This window comes from Sus scrofa, chromosome 10 (genome assembly GCF_054392235.1).
Source record: "Sus scrofa isolate SSC_HxYL_T2T_F1_AM1 chromosome 10, Sscrofa_HxYL_maternal_Yorkshire_Landrace_v2.0, whole genome shotgun sequence".
Taxonomy (NCBI): domain Eukaryota; kingdom Metazoa; phylum Chordata; class Mammalia; order Artiodactyla; family Suidae; genus Sus; species Sus scrofa.
Genome location: NC_139392.1, coordinates 27,644,635 through 27,660,472, shown reverse-complemented (window position 1 = coordinate 27,660,472; position 15,838 = coordinate 27,644,635). Strand labels below are relative to the sequence as shown.

The 15,838-nt window shown below is 51.3% G+C and overlaps 2 protein-coding genes across 6 annotated transcripts; both read left to right on the top strand.

Moving 5' to 3' along the window:
• On the top strand, window positions 1-4,652 carry LOC146398876 (alpha-1,3-mannosyl-glycoprotein 4-beta-N-acetylglucosaminyltransferase-like protein MGAT4E). 2 transcript variants are annotated; one of them, XM_084979462.1, is made up of 5 exons: window positions 1-365; window positions 524-645; window positions 763-891; window positions 2,222-2,378; window positions 3,413-4,652. In XM_084979462.1, exons 3-5 carry the CDS (start codon window positions 784-786, stop codon window positions 4,549-4,551), a joined length of 1,404 nt encoding a protein of 467 aa, XP_084835588.1. In that variant the 5' UTR covers window positions 1-365; window positions 524-645; window positions 763-783; the 3' UTR covers window positions 4,552-4,652. The 2 variants fall into 2 exon arrangements, with proteins under 2 accessions (XP_084835588.1, XP_084835587.1); XM_084979461.1 differs by having other exon boundaries at window positions 30-645.
• Window positions 4,653-10,268: 5,616 nt separating this feature from the next.
• CYB5R1 (cytochrome b5 reductase 1) lies at window positions 10,269-15,838 on the top strand. Of its 4 annotated transcripts, none has more exons than XM_005668009.3 (10): window positions 10,269-10,327; window positions 10,645-10,794; window positions 10,910-10,982; window positions 11,499-11,605; window positions 11,842-11,971; window positions 12,654-12,737; window positions 13,866-13,951; window positions 14,682-14,781; window positions 15,036-15,208; window positions 15,599-15,838. In XM_005668009.3, exons 1-9 carry the CDS (start codon window positions 10,313-10,315, stop codon window positions 15,206-15,208), a joined length of 918 nt encoding a protein of 305 aa, XP_005668066.3. In that variant the 5' UTR covers window positions 10,269-10,312; the 3' UTR covers window positions 15,599-15,838.

The window sequence follows — 15,838 nt, the reverse complement described above, 5'->3', positions numbered from 1 at the left end:
AATGGTTGCCAAGCAGGGTCTCCTGGGAGGGGTGTCTAGGTGCTGCTACCTCTGAAGAGCCCACTGGGCCCCTATCCTGCAGCATTGAGGTCTTTTCTCCTTGATTTCAGAGGAATCCCTGCTCTCTGATAAACCTTTAAGCCACATTTTCTATGAGACACAAAGACCCCAGTGGAGCTAGCCTTCCAAACACGGTAAAGACTTTCACAGGATGAGAAGGTTCTAGTCACTTTTAGCTTTCCATCCTCTGCACCACTCCAGGACGGAAGAAAGCTGTGTACAAACTAGTTTCCCTTGGTCCTTCTGATTTGATCCCAAACTTCGGAATCTGCCAATCATGATCCTGGGAAGAATCAGCCACAAATGTAAGGGGGGAGCTAACATATGAGACCCAACTTATTGGCCAATTACACCCAGGTGGGGACTGGCTTGAGCTTGCAGTTTGGGGAAGGGTTGATTCATCCCTAAGCCTTGCTTTCCTCTTCCTGGCAACACATCCTTCTGGTCGGGTCTCTGCTCCAAGAGTGAAGAAATGACAGAAACTTCTCTAGTCTCACCTGGAAGCCTGGATGAGAGGTGAGGAGGGCAGAAGCTGGACAGAGCCAAACTCCAGGACTTCTGTCTCCCCTCTGGCAGCTGCTGCATGTATGTACAAGGAGATTGAAGTGGGTGGGAAAGGGCAGGGAGTCATCTGGAAGTGGTGTTGGGGGAGGGGCGAAGGGGGCAGGAGGACCCAGGACCCACTGCCTGCCATCTCCACAGAGCTTCTCAGGCCCCGGCACCATGCAGAACTGCCTGTGGAAATGCTTCTTGGTTGCTGTGTCCTTGATCCTCCTGAGCCGCTTCCTCCAAGAGAAAAATGCAGAGCATCCTAAGTACAGTTTATCCATGGTGAGTTCCAGAGGTGGAGCTTGGACTCCTAACCCTAACCCTTTGGGGGTGGTGGGTGGGTATATTTTCAGTTACACAGTCTAAAGTCACCATGGAAGTTCTTTTTTTTTTTGCTATTTCTTGGGCCGCTCCCGCGGCATATGGAGGTTCCCAGGCTAGGGGTCGAATCGGAGCTGTAGTCTCTGGCCTACGCCAGAGCCACAGCAACACGAGATCCGAGCCGTGTCTGCAACCTACACCACAGCTCACGGCAACGCCGGATCGTTAACCCACTGAGCAAGTGCAGGGACCGAACCCTCAACCTCATGGTTCCTAGTCGGATTCGTTAACCACTGCGCCACGACGGGAACTCCGCATGGAAGTTCTAAGAGGAACGCTGTTGAAGAATCAGGAGAGGGTTAGAGAAAAGATAATGGCGAACTAGCCTTGAAATATGTGTTGGGTTTGAATAAAGGTGAGGAAGACAAGGGGGCATTTTCCCTGTGCAGAGAGCAGCCAAGGCCATGCTGTTTGGTGGGGTTGGCCCATGGGCAGCCTGTCTAGGTGAGGTCACATCCCTCTCCAGAGCCAGAGCCATCATAACTCCCACCCATCACATGGAGGAAACCCCCCCCCAAATGCCATTTGCCCTGTGCAGAGAGTGTCCAAGGGTGTGCTGTTCGGTGGGGTCAGCACATGGGAAGCCTGCCTAGGTGAGGTCACATCCCTCTCTCCAGAGCCAGAGCCATCATAACTCCCATCCATCACATGCAGGAAACCCCCCAAAAATGCCCTGATTACAGCCCCTGCACGTGGAGACCACCAATCCAGCACAGGTCACATGCAAGCCCCAGGGTCCAGGTTTTCCTCCAGAGCACAGCCTAAGTGGATGTGGGCAGTGAGTCAGAGATGTGTGTATGTGTGCTCAGAATTGAGCCAAAGAAAGGACTTTAGAATGGAGGTACCACATGTAACTTCCTTGGGGACAGAACTGGCTTTCGGCATCTGCCGCAGAACCTAGCACAGTCCACGCCGAGTTAGGTGATGTCTGCCAGCCTGATAATGGAAGGGGGTTAGATGTGGGCCATGGCAGGCATGGGCCCCTTCTCACTCTACACAAGCCCAGGACTTTCCCATAAGCATTCCACACAACACCCGAGGGGCCCCTCCCCTGACTCCAGGTCCCACCACCGCTTCTGAAAAGCCCTGTGTGCCCCCATGATGGGGGGGATAGTGGTTGACTATATCCTGGGGCTTGCCTGGCATGGCCTCAAAAGGGGATCTGACCCTCAACCGACTCCAGAGATCTAAGGAAAAATCTCAGAGCTGATGCTTATCTTACTCTGAGCAGGAGGAAAAGAAGGTGGTACTGGAGCAGCTAGATGAGAAGCAAAGCATCTCTGAAATCAAGAACCTTCTGAAGACCTTCAAGGACTTGCAGAAAACCTCCCCTTTACTCCAACATGCCGAGTACAGATTCCTGGTGGGAGCCCCTCCCCAGGAAAAGAGTGAGTACATGGGAGGCAGGGATCAGACTGGGGAAGGTGAGACAAGATACTATTCTGCCAAGAAAGAGGAAGGGCAGAGCTCCTGCTGTGGCACAACAGGATAGGTGGTGTCTGCAGCACTAGGATGCAGGTTTGAGTCCCGGCCCGACCCAGTGGTTTAAAGGATTCCTGCACTGCTGCAGCTGTGGTGTAGGAAGCTCACACACGTGGCTGATCCCTGGCCCAGGAACTCTGTATGCCTAGGGGTGGCCAAAAAAAGGGGGTGAAGAGGGGAAATGATCTGGCAAGAAAGATGGGTGCTCAGAGGCAGGGCCACCCTGCAGAACTGGAATGCGGGGCAGGTTATAAGCCCAAGTGCATTTTCTTCCTGCTGCCACCCCCTTGAATGACAAATGTCCAGAGGCTCAGAATGGCCGGTAAGGAGGCATTCATCCAAGTTCCCATTGTGACTGAGTGGTTAAAGAACCCAACTAGGATCCATGAGGATGCAGGGTCCATCTCTGGCCTTGCTCAGTGGGTTAAGGATCCGGCATTGCCATGAGCTGTGGTGTAGGTCACAAACACAGCTTGGATCCTGCATTGCTGTGGCTGTGGTATAGGCTGACAGTGGTAGCTTTGCTTTGACCCCTAGCCTGTGTCCATATGCCTCAGGTGTGGCCCCCTCAGCGAAACTCGCTCAGGGCAGGGAGCACAGGAATCATGGGCACAAGAGTGCCACAACCCTTGGGTCCCGCCCTGGATCCTCCAATCCAGGCCTGGTGGCTCCTCAGTCACTGAGATGATGCTGAGATCAAGGCCAGCAAACTTCCCTTTGGTACCTGACAGCCTTTCCCCTCAGAGGGAGCCTTGTCCCCGCAAGGACTCCCCAGCAGCCTTTCCAAGTAGTGATCAAAGAAACCACCTGACTACTGTGCAGAGATGAGCTCTCCCAGAAAAGGGAACTGTGAGTTTGGCCCAGGTCCTGGTCTCGGGGGCAGCCATGAGCAGAGGGGCCTGGGAGCAACTTACCTCTCACTCCCCTCCACACTCCCCAGAGCTGCTGACTGTGGGCATCTCCTCAACGCAGCATCCCCAAGGGACCCGTCTGCTGAACACCCTGCAGCTTCTGTTCCAGGCTTCCTCAGAACCGGAGCTGGAGTGTATCGTGGTGCTGGTCTGCCTGTCCAACTCTGAGCCGGAATGGCTCAGCCAGGTTGCGGCCAACATCTCAGACCTCTTCAGAGCACACATTGAGGCGCAGCGGCTGCTCGTGGTCCACGGCCACCTCGGCGGCCCCCCTCTCCCAGAAGATCTGGATGAGGCTCATCCGCCCTCGCCCTGCAAAGGCCTTCACAACCAGCAGAAAAGGGATCTGGCCCTCCTCATGAACTTGGCCACCAACTTCTCCGAATACTTTCTGCTGCTGGAAGACCAGGTTTCTCTCATTTCCAAGTTTATCTCGACAATCTATTGGGTGTTATTAGCCTGGAAAAACCTCCCTTGGGTGATCCTGGACTTCTCCAACCTGAGCCTCTCCGGGAAAGTCTTCCACACCAGCGACCTCCCCCGCCTGACCTCTCTCTTCCTCCTTTTCCAAAAGGACACTCCAATGCACCTGCTTCTCTCTGAATTCCGTCTTCTTTTGGCCCAACCCATGCCAATCCATTTCAGTTCCTCGATCCTCCACCAAACGCATTCTGAGCTTGAGGACTTCTGCTTTCCTGGAAAGAAGAAGAGGGTCTTTGGTGAACCAGACAACCCCACTGCCAGCATCATCACAGACATGCTGACCATATCAGACAATGTACCACAGTATGCTTACACACTGAACGAGGAGTGCTACTCCACCTTCAATCCCATGAAAGGCAACCACCTGACAGTGATTCTGGAGAGGCCACACAAAGTCATCCGGATCGAGGTGCTGACAGGTTCCAACAAACCAAGGCAGTACCAGCTGGAGCAAGGGCAGGTGGAGCTGGGCTTTTACCCCCTGGAGGATTTCACAGGCTGTGCCCGCTATACCCTGCTGGGACCACTGGTAGATGGACATTTGGACCAGATAGTATCTTATGAAGAAGACTCCGCAGAGCAGTTGAGTTGCATCCGGCTGCTGGTGCTAGCACCCCAGGAGTCCTGGCTCCTGATCAGGCAGATTAAAGTCTGGACCAGCGAGTATGAGGAAGAGAAGTTGTAGACAGCTCAGTGGGAATCTGGAAGGACAGGGCTTGGAAATGGAGTCTATCTGGTGAGCAAGAAATAAAGCTAGAAATTTTGATCGAGGGCTGCTCCCTCTGACTTGGGTGACCATTAATTTGTTGTTCTCACTGGGACATTTTGAGAAGGGAAGGAAGCGCCAGTAAAAACTACACTGGAGGAGTTCCCATTGTGGCACAGCAGAAACAAATCTGACTAGGAACCATGAGGTTGCAGGTTCAATCCCTGGCCTCACTCAGTAGGTTAAGATTCTGGTGTTGCTATGAGCTGTGGTATAGGTTGCAGATGTGGCTCAGATCTGGCGTTGCTGTGGCTGTGGTGTAGGCTGGCAGCTGTAGCTCTGATTGGACCTGTAGCCTGGGAACCTCCATATGCTGCAAGTGCAGCCCTAAAAAAAGCAAATAACAAAGATCAAACAAACAAAAAACTACACTAGACCGCAGACATAAACCAGGATTGTCCCAGACAAGCTGAGATGTAAGGTCACTCCAATTCTGCTTTTGTAGGATGCTCAAGACAGAGGCCACAGTCTGATAAAGGACACAAATAAGACTCTAGCCTTCAGCTTCTTGGGCTGCTCCCATGGCATATGGGAGGTTCCCAGGCTAGGGGTCTAATCGGAGCTGTAGCTGCCAGCCTATTCCAGAACCACAGCAACGCAGGATCCGAGCTTCGTCTGCGATCTACACCACAGCTCACAGCAACGCCAGTTCGTTAACCCACTGAGCAAGGGCAGGGATCAAACCCGCAACCTCATGACTCCTAGTCGGATTCATTAACCACTGCGCCACGACGGGAACTCCCCTAGCCTTTGGCTTCTTAAAGCCAGAGGGAGGGAAGGGATCTGCCTGAACTGCCTCAATTCTTAGCTACACAAAAGGATAACACCCCAAGATCTTCCTGGGAAGGAAGTGCAACAGTCTTGACAGCTCCATGATCACAGAGCAGAGGCTGACTTTGGCTCATGTCTATGGACCTGTCTCAGCCTCTTCCAGACGCTATAACAGAATGCCATCAACTGAGTGGCTTAGGAACAACAGAGCTTTGTTTCTCATGGTTCTGGAGGCCAGAGTCCTGGATCAAGGTACTGGTGGATTCTGTGTCTGGTGAGAGCCGGCCTCTCAGTTCACAGACTCTGTCCTTCCAGAGTGTCCTCACAGGTGCCTGCCCAAGGGGGTGAGTGAGCTGTCTGGCTTCTTGTCTGAGAACACTCATCCCATTCCTGAGGGCTCCTCCCTAACGGCCTAATCACCTCCCAAAGACTCCGCCTCCTAAAACCCCTGGGGGTTCGGATTCCAACATATGGATCCTGAGGGGACATATTTAGACAATAGAAAGACTCAAGCCTCCAGTGTGTCAAGGTTAAGACCTTGCTGGAGCAAAGTTGTCTTAGCTGGGATTCAGAAATAGACGTTTCTAGGATTTATGAATCTCCTAGAACTGTGTGCAAAATTTGGTATGAATGCACACGTGCATTATTTTTCTTTCTTTCTTTTTTTTTTCTTTTGCTTTTTAGGGTCACACTCATGGCATATGGAGGTTCCCAGGCTAGGGGCCCAATCAGAGCTATAGCTGCTGTCCTCATGGATTGTAGTCAGGTTCTTAACACACTGAGCCACAATGGGAACCCCTATTCACCCTATCTTTAACTGCACTGAAACCTTAAGTTTGCAGGGTTCCCTTCATGGCTCAGTGGTTAACAAACCCGACTAGGATCCATGAGGATGTGGGTTCAATCCCTGGCCTCACTCAGTGGGTGAAGAATCTCTCATTGATGTGAGCTGTGGTGTAGGTCACAGACATGGCTCGGATCCCATGTTGCTGTGGCTGTGGGATAGGCTGGCATCTGTAGCTCCAATTCGACCCCTAGCCTGGGAACCCTCCATATGCCTCGGGTGCAGTCCTAGAAAGAAAAAGGGGGTGGGGGCACACAGAAAGTTTCTTGTACCCAGGAGCCCCACAGGGCCTCGTCCAGTTTCAGAATCTATGGGGGACTCGGGTTCAATCTCTGGCCTCACTCGGTGGGTCAGGGGTCTGGTGTTACTGTGGCTATGGTGTAGGCTGGCAGCTGTAGCTCCGATTTAACCCCTAGCCTGGGAACCTCCATATGCCACGGGTACTGCCCTATAAAACAAATAAAATAAAATAAATGGTCTAGTCATATAAGGGAATAATAATCAGTAATAAAAATGAACAAACTATGATCACAACATGGATAAATCTCATAATCACAACACAAAAGAAGTTAGATGCAAAGGAATACATACCGTGTGATCCCATTTATATAAATTCCTAAAAGAGGCAAAACCAGTTTGTGGCTGGAAGTCTGGACAGTGGTTGCATCTGAGAAGTGGGGAGTGGGTATGAGTACAGAAGTTTCTGAGGAGCTGGCAACCACCTACTTCCTGATCTGTGTGGGTGTGTTGACTTGGTGAAAACTTGACATCTGCCTAGCGGCTGATAAGGGGTAAAAATCTGATTAGATTGAGTCTAAGAGCACTTCGGGAGAAATTGGAAGCAGAAAAACTGGAAACAACTCTTTGGAGGAGTTTTGCTGCCAAGGAAGACAGAAAAATCCCCACACGATGCTTTCTTTATGTTTTTGTATAGTGAGGAGCAGCAGAGGAAATGGAGAAGACAAAAGATTTCTTTCTTTTTTAAGAATGCAGGGGGTGGAGTTCCTGTCGTGGCTGAGAGGAAACGAACCTGAGTAGTATCCATGAGGACACAGGTTCAATCCCTGTCCCCGCTCAGTGGGTTAAGGGTCTGGGGTTGCCGTGAGCTGTAGTGTAGGTCATAAATGCGGCTTGGATCCTGCTGTTGCTGTGGTGTAGGCCAGCAGCTATAGCTCCGATTTGACACCTAGCCTGGGAACCTTCATGTGCCATGGGTGCAGCCCTTAAAAAAAAAAAAAAGAAAGACAGAATGCAGGGGGTAGTGACCCAGTAAGGCATGAAGAGCTGATGCTAGAGAAGACAGAAAGCAGAGCTACCAGAGTGACTTTTTTTTTTTTATCTTTTGTCCTTTTAGGGCCACATCCATGGCATGTGGAGGTTCCCAGGCTAGGAGTCTAATCGGAGCTGCTGCTGCTGGCCTACACCACAGCAATGCGGGATCCGAGCCTCATCTTTGACCTACACCAAAGCTCACAGCAACACTGGATCCTTAACCCACTGAGGAAGGCCAGGGATTGAACCTGCATCCTCATGGATACTAGTCAGATTCATTGCTGCTGAGCCACGACAAGAACTCCTGCTCTATCTCAACATCAGGCACAAAGCAAGATGCCCACTCTTGACACTCCTTCACAACACTGCACTGGAGGTCCTAGTGCAATAAGGCAAGAAAAAAGAAAAGGCATAGGGACTGAAAAGGAAGAAACAGAGCTGTCCCCTGGAGCTCCCTGGTGGACTAGCACTTAAGGATTCAGTGTTGTCACTGCTGTGTCTCTGGTTGGATCCCTGGCCTTGGAATTTCTGCATGCTGTGGTTGCAGCCAAACAAAAATGAAAACAAAAATCCCACAACTATCCCTATTTCCAGATGACATGATTTTCTATATAGAAAATTCCAAGAAATCTACAAAAAAAAAAAAAAAACTCTTGAACTAATGAGTGAGTTTAGCAAAGTCACAGAATACAAGGTCAACCCACAGAAATAAATGTTTCTATAGACTAATAAAGAACAACTGGAAATCAAAATCTTAATAAAGGAATAACGTTTAAATTAGCACCTCCTGAAGTTCCCTGTTGGCTCAGCAGGTTAAGAATCCAGCTTGTCAGTGCTGTGGCTCTGGAGCAACTCTGGCACAGGTTCAATCCCTGGGTGGGAAACTTCAACATGATGAAAGTGCAGCAAAAAAAAAAAAAAAAAAAAATAGCACCTCCTGGAGTTCCCATCATGGCGCAGTGGTTAATGAATCCAACTAGGAACCATGAGGTTGGGGATTCTATCCCTGGCCTTGCTCAGTGAGTTAAGGATCTGGTGTTGCCATGGGTGTTGGTCACAGACGAGGCCTGGATCCTGAATTGCTGTGGCTTTGGCATAGGCCGGTGGCAGCAGCTCCAATTAGACCCCTAGCCTGGGAACCTCCACATGCCGTGGGAAGCAGCCCTAGAAAAGGTAAAAAGACCAAAAAAACAAAAAACAAAAAACCTCCCTGTTATAGACTGAATTGTGTTCTCCCAAATTCATATGTTGAAGTCCAGCCCTAGACCTTAGAATGTGATGGTTTGGAGAGTCTTTTTTTTTTTTTTTTTTTTTTTTTTTTTTTGTCTTTTCTAGGGCCACAGCCATAGCACATGGAGGGTCCCAGGCTACGGGTCTAATCAGAGCTGTAGCTGCCAGCCTACACCACAGCCACAGCAATATGGGATCCGAGCCACATCTGCAACCTACACCACAGCTCATGGCAACACCGGATCCTTGACCCACTGATGGAGGCCAGGGATTGAACCCATGACCTCATAGTTCCTAGTCAGATTTGCTAACCACTGAACCAGAACAGGAACTCTGGAGACAGTCTTTAAAGAGATAAAATGTACCCCAGATATTTATTTTTTCTCAGCTTATAAATAAGCATTATCATACTGAGTAATGCTAGAGCACAAGACATAAGGCAAAATTAGTAATACTGATCCCGTATTTATTTAAAATTTTGTATTGTGTTCATTGTCATGAATTTTTGCATTAATTGTGATTTTTAAAATATATTGCATTCATTATTTCTCTTGAAAAAAAAGAAATAAAATGAAGTCATAGAGTTGGGCCTAAATCCAATATGACTGGTGTCCTTATAAGAAAAGGAAATTAGGTCACAAACACGTGTGGACAGAAGACCATGTGAAGACATAGAAGATGGGCATCTACAAGCCATGGAGAGAGACCTCAGGAGAAACCACCAGCAAATGTCAATCTGGCTGGGAAACTGTATGGAAAAAAAAACGGCCATCTTGGCAAAGGTGTGGCTCCAGGCTCTAGGGATCTATTTCTGACTCTTGCCCGTGCTTCTGCTGCCAACAGAGCTCAACTCTAAGTCCCTAAATGAGCCTCAGTACCATCTCCAGAGTCACTGCAGCAGCTGACACTTGTTGAATGTTTTGCTGCGTGACGGGCAATACACTAAACAGGTGACATGTCTCACTTGAGTCTCACTTCAACCTATGAACTAGATGGATGATAGCACAAACATCTGCAGATTGGAATCCGAGAGAAGTTTTGAGTATGTTGTCCACAGTCACAGAGCTGATGAGGGCTGCAGGCTAGATTCTGATTCAGTCCAGTTGGTCTCCAAAGCCAGGTCTTTGACCCTGGGGGCCGAAAAACCCAGATCCTAATAAGAAGCTTGACCTGGATCCAAAGGGAGCTCCTGAATGAGCCTGATGACCTAAGGGTCTGGCCATGTGAGCGAAACCAACCACGGAAAAGGAAATAAGTTGCCACTGTCATTCCTAAGGAGACTGCCAGGCTGTGGATTCTATAGATGAAATTCAGCCAATTGAAGAATTAAGTGACTACAAAATGATGACTTTCAGGCCCTCCTACTTTACTTTGAGCCCATCTCTGCTCTAAGCCAGACACCTCTCAGCCGGAGCGGCAGCGCCCGCCTGTGGGAGCACTTACACCGGAGCAAAGGGGTGGGGCGCTGAGTGGCTCCGCCCTCTGGACACGCCCCCTGCCCGCCCCGCGGCGCATTGTGGGATCTGCAGGCCGGCTGCGCGGTGGAGGTCGCGGTTCTCCGTCATGGGGTTCCAGCCGGTAAGACTCCCCCCTCTCCCCAGCTCCGTGTCCCGCACCCGGGGACTCTGCCCGCCCTGGTTCCCAGCTCTCAGCTCCGGACCAGGAGCTCTCACCTCCGACCCCATCCCGCAGGGCTCTACACCCGCCCTGGGTGCCGGGGTCCCTGTACCGCACTTTTGGGATGGGGACCCCACCTCGGCTGCCCCCCTGGACTGGGCTTGTGCTGGCGCCTGAGCTCGAGATCGTCATTCTGGGGCGCAGGGAAGGAGCCAGTAACCACCCACGTCCCGGGCTCTTCCCCAGGGCGGCGGTCACGCTGCCCCTTCTGCCCACAGAGTCCAGTCCTGCTGGCTTCCCTGGGGGTGGGGCTGCTGAGTCTGCTTGGCCTAGCTCTGGGCTCCTACCTCCTGCGGAGATCCCGCCGGCCGCTGGTCACGCTCCTGGACCCCAATGAAAAGTACCTGCTGCGACTGTTAGATAAAACGGTGAGTTGAGGAGTAGGGGAAGGGACTGGAGTTCCACTCCGCTGTGGTTGGGGTGCCCTTGAGACTTGGCAGCCCTGACCTGCCTAGTGAAATGCTCATGACATCTGCCCTCCAGACCGTGAACCACAACACTAAGAAGTTCCGCTTTGCCCTGCCCACCGCCCACCACGTTCTGGGGCTGCCTGTGGGTAAGGAAGTGTGGAGTGGGCTCCTTTGCCTAGTATTCCAACAGGGCGTTCCCCTTCCAGGGTCTCCTGAAACACGCTGCTTCAGTCTGGTGCCTCCCCACTCCACTCCCCTTTCCCCACCTGGCTTGGGTCCTCCAGGTTGTGCGGTGCCCCCAGGGTGTGGCTTCTGTGCCCCCAAACATCTGTAAGACTCGGCAGCCTCCCTCCATCCTTCAGGATTTGCTCACATCTCCCCTGAGCAAATACTGATCTTTTCCCCATCGCCCAGACCCTCAATCACTACTAAGGCTCTGGCAGTCATTGGTACAAGTTCCTGCACTGGGGAGTTTTTTTTTGGGGGGGGGAGCTCCAGCTGGGGCATCAGAGGGGCAGTCCTCCCCACCCAATAGTTTCTTGGGACCCCAGTGGGAAGCAAGGCACTTTTTCCCTCTCATAACATCCCATAGTATTTTGAAAGGTAACAGGAATGCAGCCAGTCCACAGCAGCCCTTATGTAGCTCTGCATGTGGTCCCCAGGCAAACATGTCTACCTCTCTGCCCGCATCGACGGCAGTCTTGTCATCAGGCCCTACACTCCCATCACCAGCGATGAGGACCAAGGCTACGTGGATCTTGTCATCAAGGTAAAGAGGGTAGGAAGGAGCTCCAGGAGCCCCTCACCCTCCTCTCTCTGGGATTTGTAGAAACTTCCAAGATGTGTTAGCAGGAGATGCATGTCCTTTGGAGACATGAGGAGAGTATGAGGACTGGGAAAAGAGCACCTGTGTCATTCCTGCCCAGCTCCAGGCAGGTTCTAGTCAACAGGGGCCTCAGAAACCAGGAACATTCCAAATAAATTACTCCCTGTTTATCTTATCAGGTCTACCTGAAGGGCGTGCACCCCAAATTTCCTGAGGGAGGGAAGATGTCTCAGTACCTGAATAGCCTGAAGCTTGGGGATGTGGTGGAGTTTCGAGGGCCCAGTGGGTTGCTCACTTACACCGGGAAAGGTAATGGCCCAGCTTCCACTCCGGTGCCCCTGGTCCTCCACGCACAGTGTGGCTCTGAGTGTTCACGTGTGTGTGCACAGGGATAAGGGCGAGCGGCCACTCCTACAGACACAGCACTGAAACCATCAGAAGGAATATTCTTCAGCCCCATTTGCTGCAGAGATCCATTCCCTCCCTGTCCATGTGAATTCACCAGCCCTGACAGCTGTGGCCATGACTAAAGCAAACTTAGGCCTCTCTTTGTCTCCCTCAGAGATTCACCCTTCAGGCTGAGCTGTGCAGAGAGCCAGAGATCGCTTTCAGCCCTTCCCGTGGGAACAGCTGGGTGCATTAGCCAGTCTCTGGAGCTGCCCTGGGCCACTGGGGAAAGCAGAGTCCCACCTGGCCCCATGCCTGTCAACCGTCACCAGGGAGTGAGCTCTGCCAGAGGCAGCTCATGACTCACTGTATGTTCCAAAATGGACTTGTAGTTAATAATACTGGACAGAGAGTCCTGGCCCCATTGTCCCTCAAGTGTATTCTTGTCAGGGCTGGCTCCTTGCAAGCCTCCCCACAGGCTCCAGGATCAGTTTGCACAGCAGCTGCCAAACTGGCCTGGGGTGCATCTGCAATTCTGCATCTGTTTTCTTCATTCCCTGTTTGAACATTGTTCTTTCACTCCTCTCTTCATTTGACTTCTCAGGAAAGTTCAGCATTCAGCCCAACAAGAAATCTCCGCCGGAACCCCGAGTGGCCAGGAAACTGGGAATGATTGCCGGAGGCACAGGTGCATGTCCCTGAGGGCAGCTCCCTCCCACCATTGTGACTGTGGCCATGATAGCTTCCAGGTGACCCTCAGAAGGTTTGGTAGTGAGGGGATTCCCAGCCATGCCTACAGCTCCCCAGTTTCTGCAAACCAAAATCATAATCAGGTAGAAACCCAGCCCCCCGAATTTATTTTTAACTGAGAACTAAATCTGGTGGATGCTCCCAAGACCTCAAATTAAATGAATCTAATCATTTTTAGGTGAGAGCAGAGAAGCAGCTAGGAATAGGACTGTCGAGAAGAAAGAAAATTAACATTGGACATTTCTCCATGGTAGACACTATGCTAGTCTCTTTATGTGTCTGTGAAGTAGATACCAGCTTTCACTTTTCACAGAGGAGAAAATAGAGGTTCTGAGAGTTGGGTGGTTTCCACTTGGCCAGAGGCGGGATGAGTATGCAGCTCTGCCCAGTTCCAAAGCACAGGCACTTAACCTGCAAGTCCAGTGTTTCAGAAGTCTCCTCATGGAATCAGCAGGGGCTTGTAGTCATCTGTGCTATTTCAGCCCTGGCCTCCTGAAGACTGTCTGAGAGCCTGAAACTGGTTCCTCAGAAGGGTTTCAACAATACGAACTTAGGTGAATGCTGAGCATGGCCACAGCTCACCTCCCAGAGAGGATCTGAATGAGATTGGGGGAAAGGCCGTATTGATCCAGAAATGCAGGTGCTATGAATACACAGGAGGAGCTTAGAGGATTGGACACTAAAGGAGAATGGAGTGCAGGGGTGAGTGAGTGCAATTGAGATGAAGGGGCTGGGGACTTCCTGTTGTGGCACAGCGGAAACGAATCCAGCTAGGATCCATGAGGCTACAGGTTTGATCCCTGGCCTCACTCAGTGAGTTAAGCATCCAGCATTGCTCTGAGCTATGATGTAGGTTGCAGATGTGGCTCAGATCCCCTCTTGCCGTGGCTGTGGCATAGGCCAGCAGCTATAGCTCTGATTGGACCCCTAGCCTGGGAACCTCCATATGCCGCAGACACAGATCTAAAAAGCAAAAAAAAAAAAAAAAAGATGGAGGGGTTGATCAGCTAAGGAGCTGGAATGGGGGGAGTGGCCACAATGTCTCACTGTGGGTGTCTTTATTCAGGGATCACCCCGATGCTGCAGCTGATCCGGGCCATCCTGAAAGACCCAGAAGATCCAACCCAGTGCTTTCTGCTTTTTGCCAACCAGGTTGCTTTGCTTTTCTCAGTCCTAGGACTTCAGAGTTACAGTGTGGGGAGGGCTGAGGAGTGTGGTACCAGCAGGCAGAACTGGCCCAGTTCCTGTTCCAGCCTCTGCCCAAGGCCCCCTGCAAGGTGGAAGACCCTCTACCGCAATACGGAAGACAGAGCATTGAGCCAAATCCTTTCCCTCCCTGAGGAGAGGGAAAAATAAGAAAACAGTTAAGGAATATAAACAGAAAGTTGCTCCTTGGAGTTCCCGTCGTGGTGCAGCAGAAATGAACCCGACGAGGAACCATGAGGTTGCGGGTTTGATCCCTGGCCTCACTCAGTGGGTTAAGGATCCGGCATTGCCATGAGCTGTGGTATAGGTTGCAGATGCGGCTCAGATCCTGCGTTGCCGTGGCTGTGGTGTAGGCCGGCAGCTACAGCTCCGATTGGACCCCTAGCCTGGGAACCTCCATGTGCCACGAGTGCGGCCCTAAAAAGCAAAAAAAAAAAGAAAGAAAGTTGCTCCTTGAGTTTTCTTCGTAACATATTCTATCTTTATTCCTTCATATTATGTAAACAAAGGCTATTCCCCTCTCCTTCATCCTATCTCCCTAAAAGTCTTGTTCACTCCCTAGAACTTTTTCTCTCCTGTTTGGAAAGTTTTACAGCAGAGGACTTTTTGTTTAATGTTTTCATGTTTAGTAACCCGAGAAGGTTCCTCAAGACTTTGCTTCTCCTCTTCCTTTCAGACCGAAAAGGACATAATCTTACGGGAGGACTTGGAGGAGCTGCAGGCACGACACCCCAATCAGTTTAAGCTCTGGTTCACTCTGGATCAGCCCCCAGAAGGTGCCTTCCCCATTAGCGGACATCCCACAGTCAGAGCCTTGCTTCTCTGTGGGTTCTGGTTTCTGTGAAACCAGCCCTGCCTGACACGGCCAGCTGAGTGCACAGACGCAGGGGTCTCCTGGACCGTTTCCTGAGGTCCTGTTCACTGGGTGGGGGCAGGGATGGCTGAGTGGACCTGGCCCTCTCCCACCCCCACTAGCCAGGGAATCTGTCCACATGTGTCTGGAATGTCCTTCTCCCCTCTCTCCATGCAGATTGGACCTACAGCAAGGGTTTTGTGTCTGCCGACATGATCCGGGAGCACCTGCCTGCCCCAGCAGAGGACGTGTTGCTGCTGCTGTGTGGGCCACCCCCCATGGTGCAGCTGGCCTGCCACCCCAACCTAGACAAACTGGGCTACTCACAGAAGATGCGCTTCACCTACTGAGCATCCTCTCGTTTCCCTGGTCTCGCTGCCAGCATCTGCCCCCAGCCAGCACCTAGTGCTCTGAGCCTTAGATGCCCTTCCCAATGGCCCCAGCCTTTTTGTCTTACTCTGGAACTGGAATCTGAATGGTACCTGCAGGAACAACATCCTTATAGCCATCAAGAGGGCCAAGGCTGAGTCAGTCCCTGGAAGCCCCACCCCCATCTCCCTGTGATGCAAGGTCCAGGTCAGGCCCACAGAGCAGACGTACCCGGAACAGAAAGAAGGAAGCATGTACACCTGTTCCAGGACTGGCTAGTTCCTGGATAGCCTCATACTCTTCTTTGAGTCTGTGATGAAAAATTGTGTGTAATGGGTTTTCCTTAATATTTGGTGCTTTACCCATCGCAGACTCCGCGTGTGTGGCTGAAGTGGAGCAGACTTGCAGAGAAAATCTTCTCGAGATCACAGGAAAGGAGGAAATGGCTTCATTCAGACCTCGGAGAAAGGAATCTAAACTCTGTATTTGCGTGTCTGTCTCCCTCTGCCCCTCTGGTAGGAAAGGGCCACCTACAGTCTAAGACTGCTGCTGGGGCAAAAACCTCTGCTTATGCTAATAAATGGGGCCAAGGTCCCTGTGTTAACACCTAA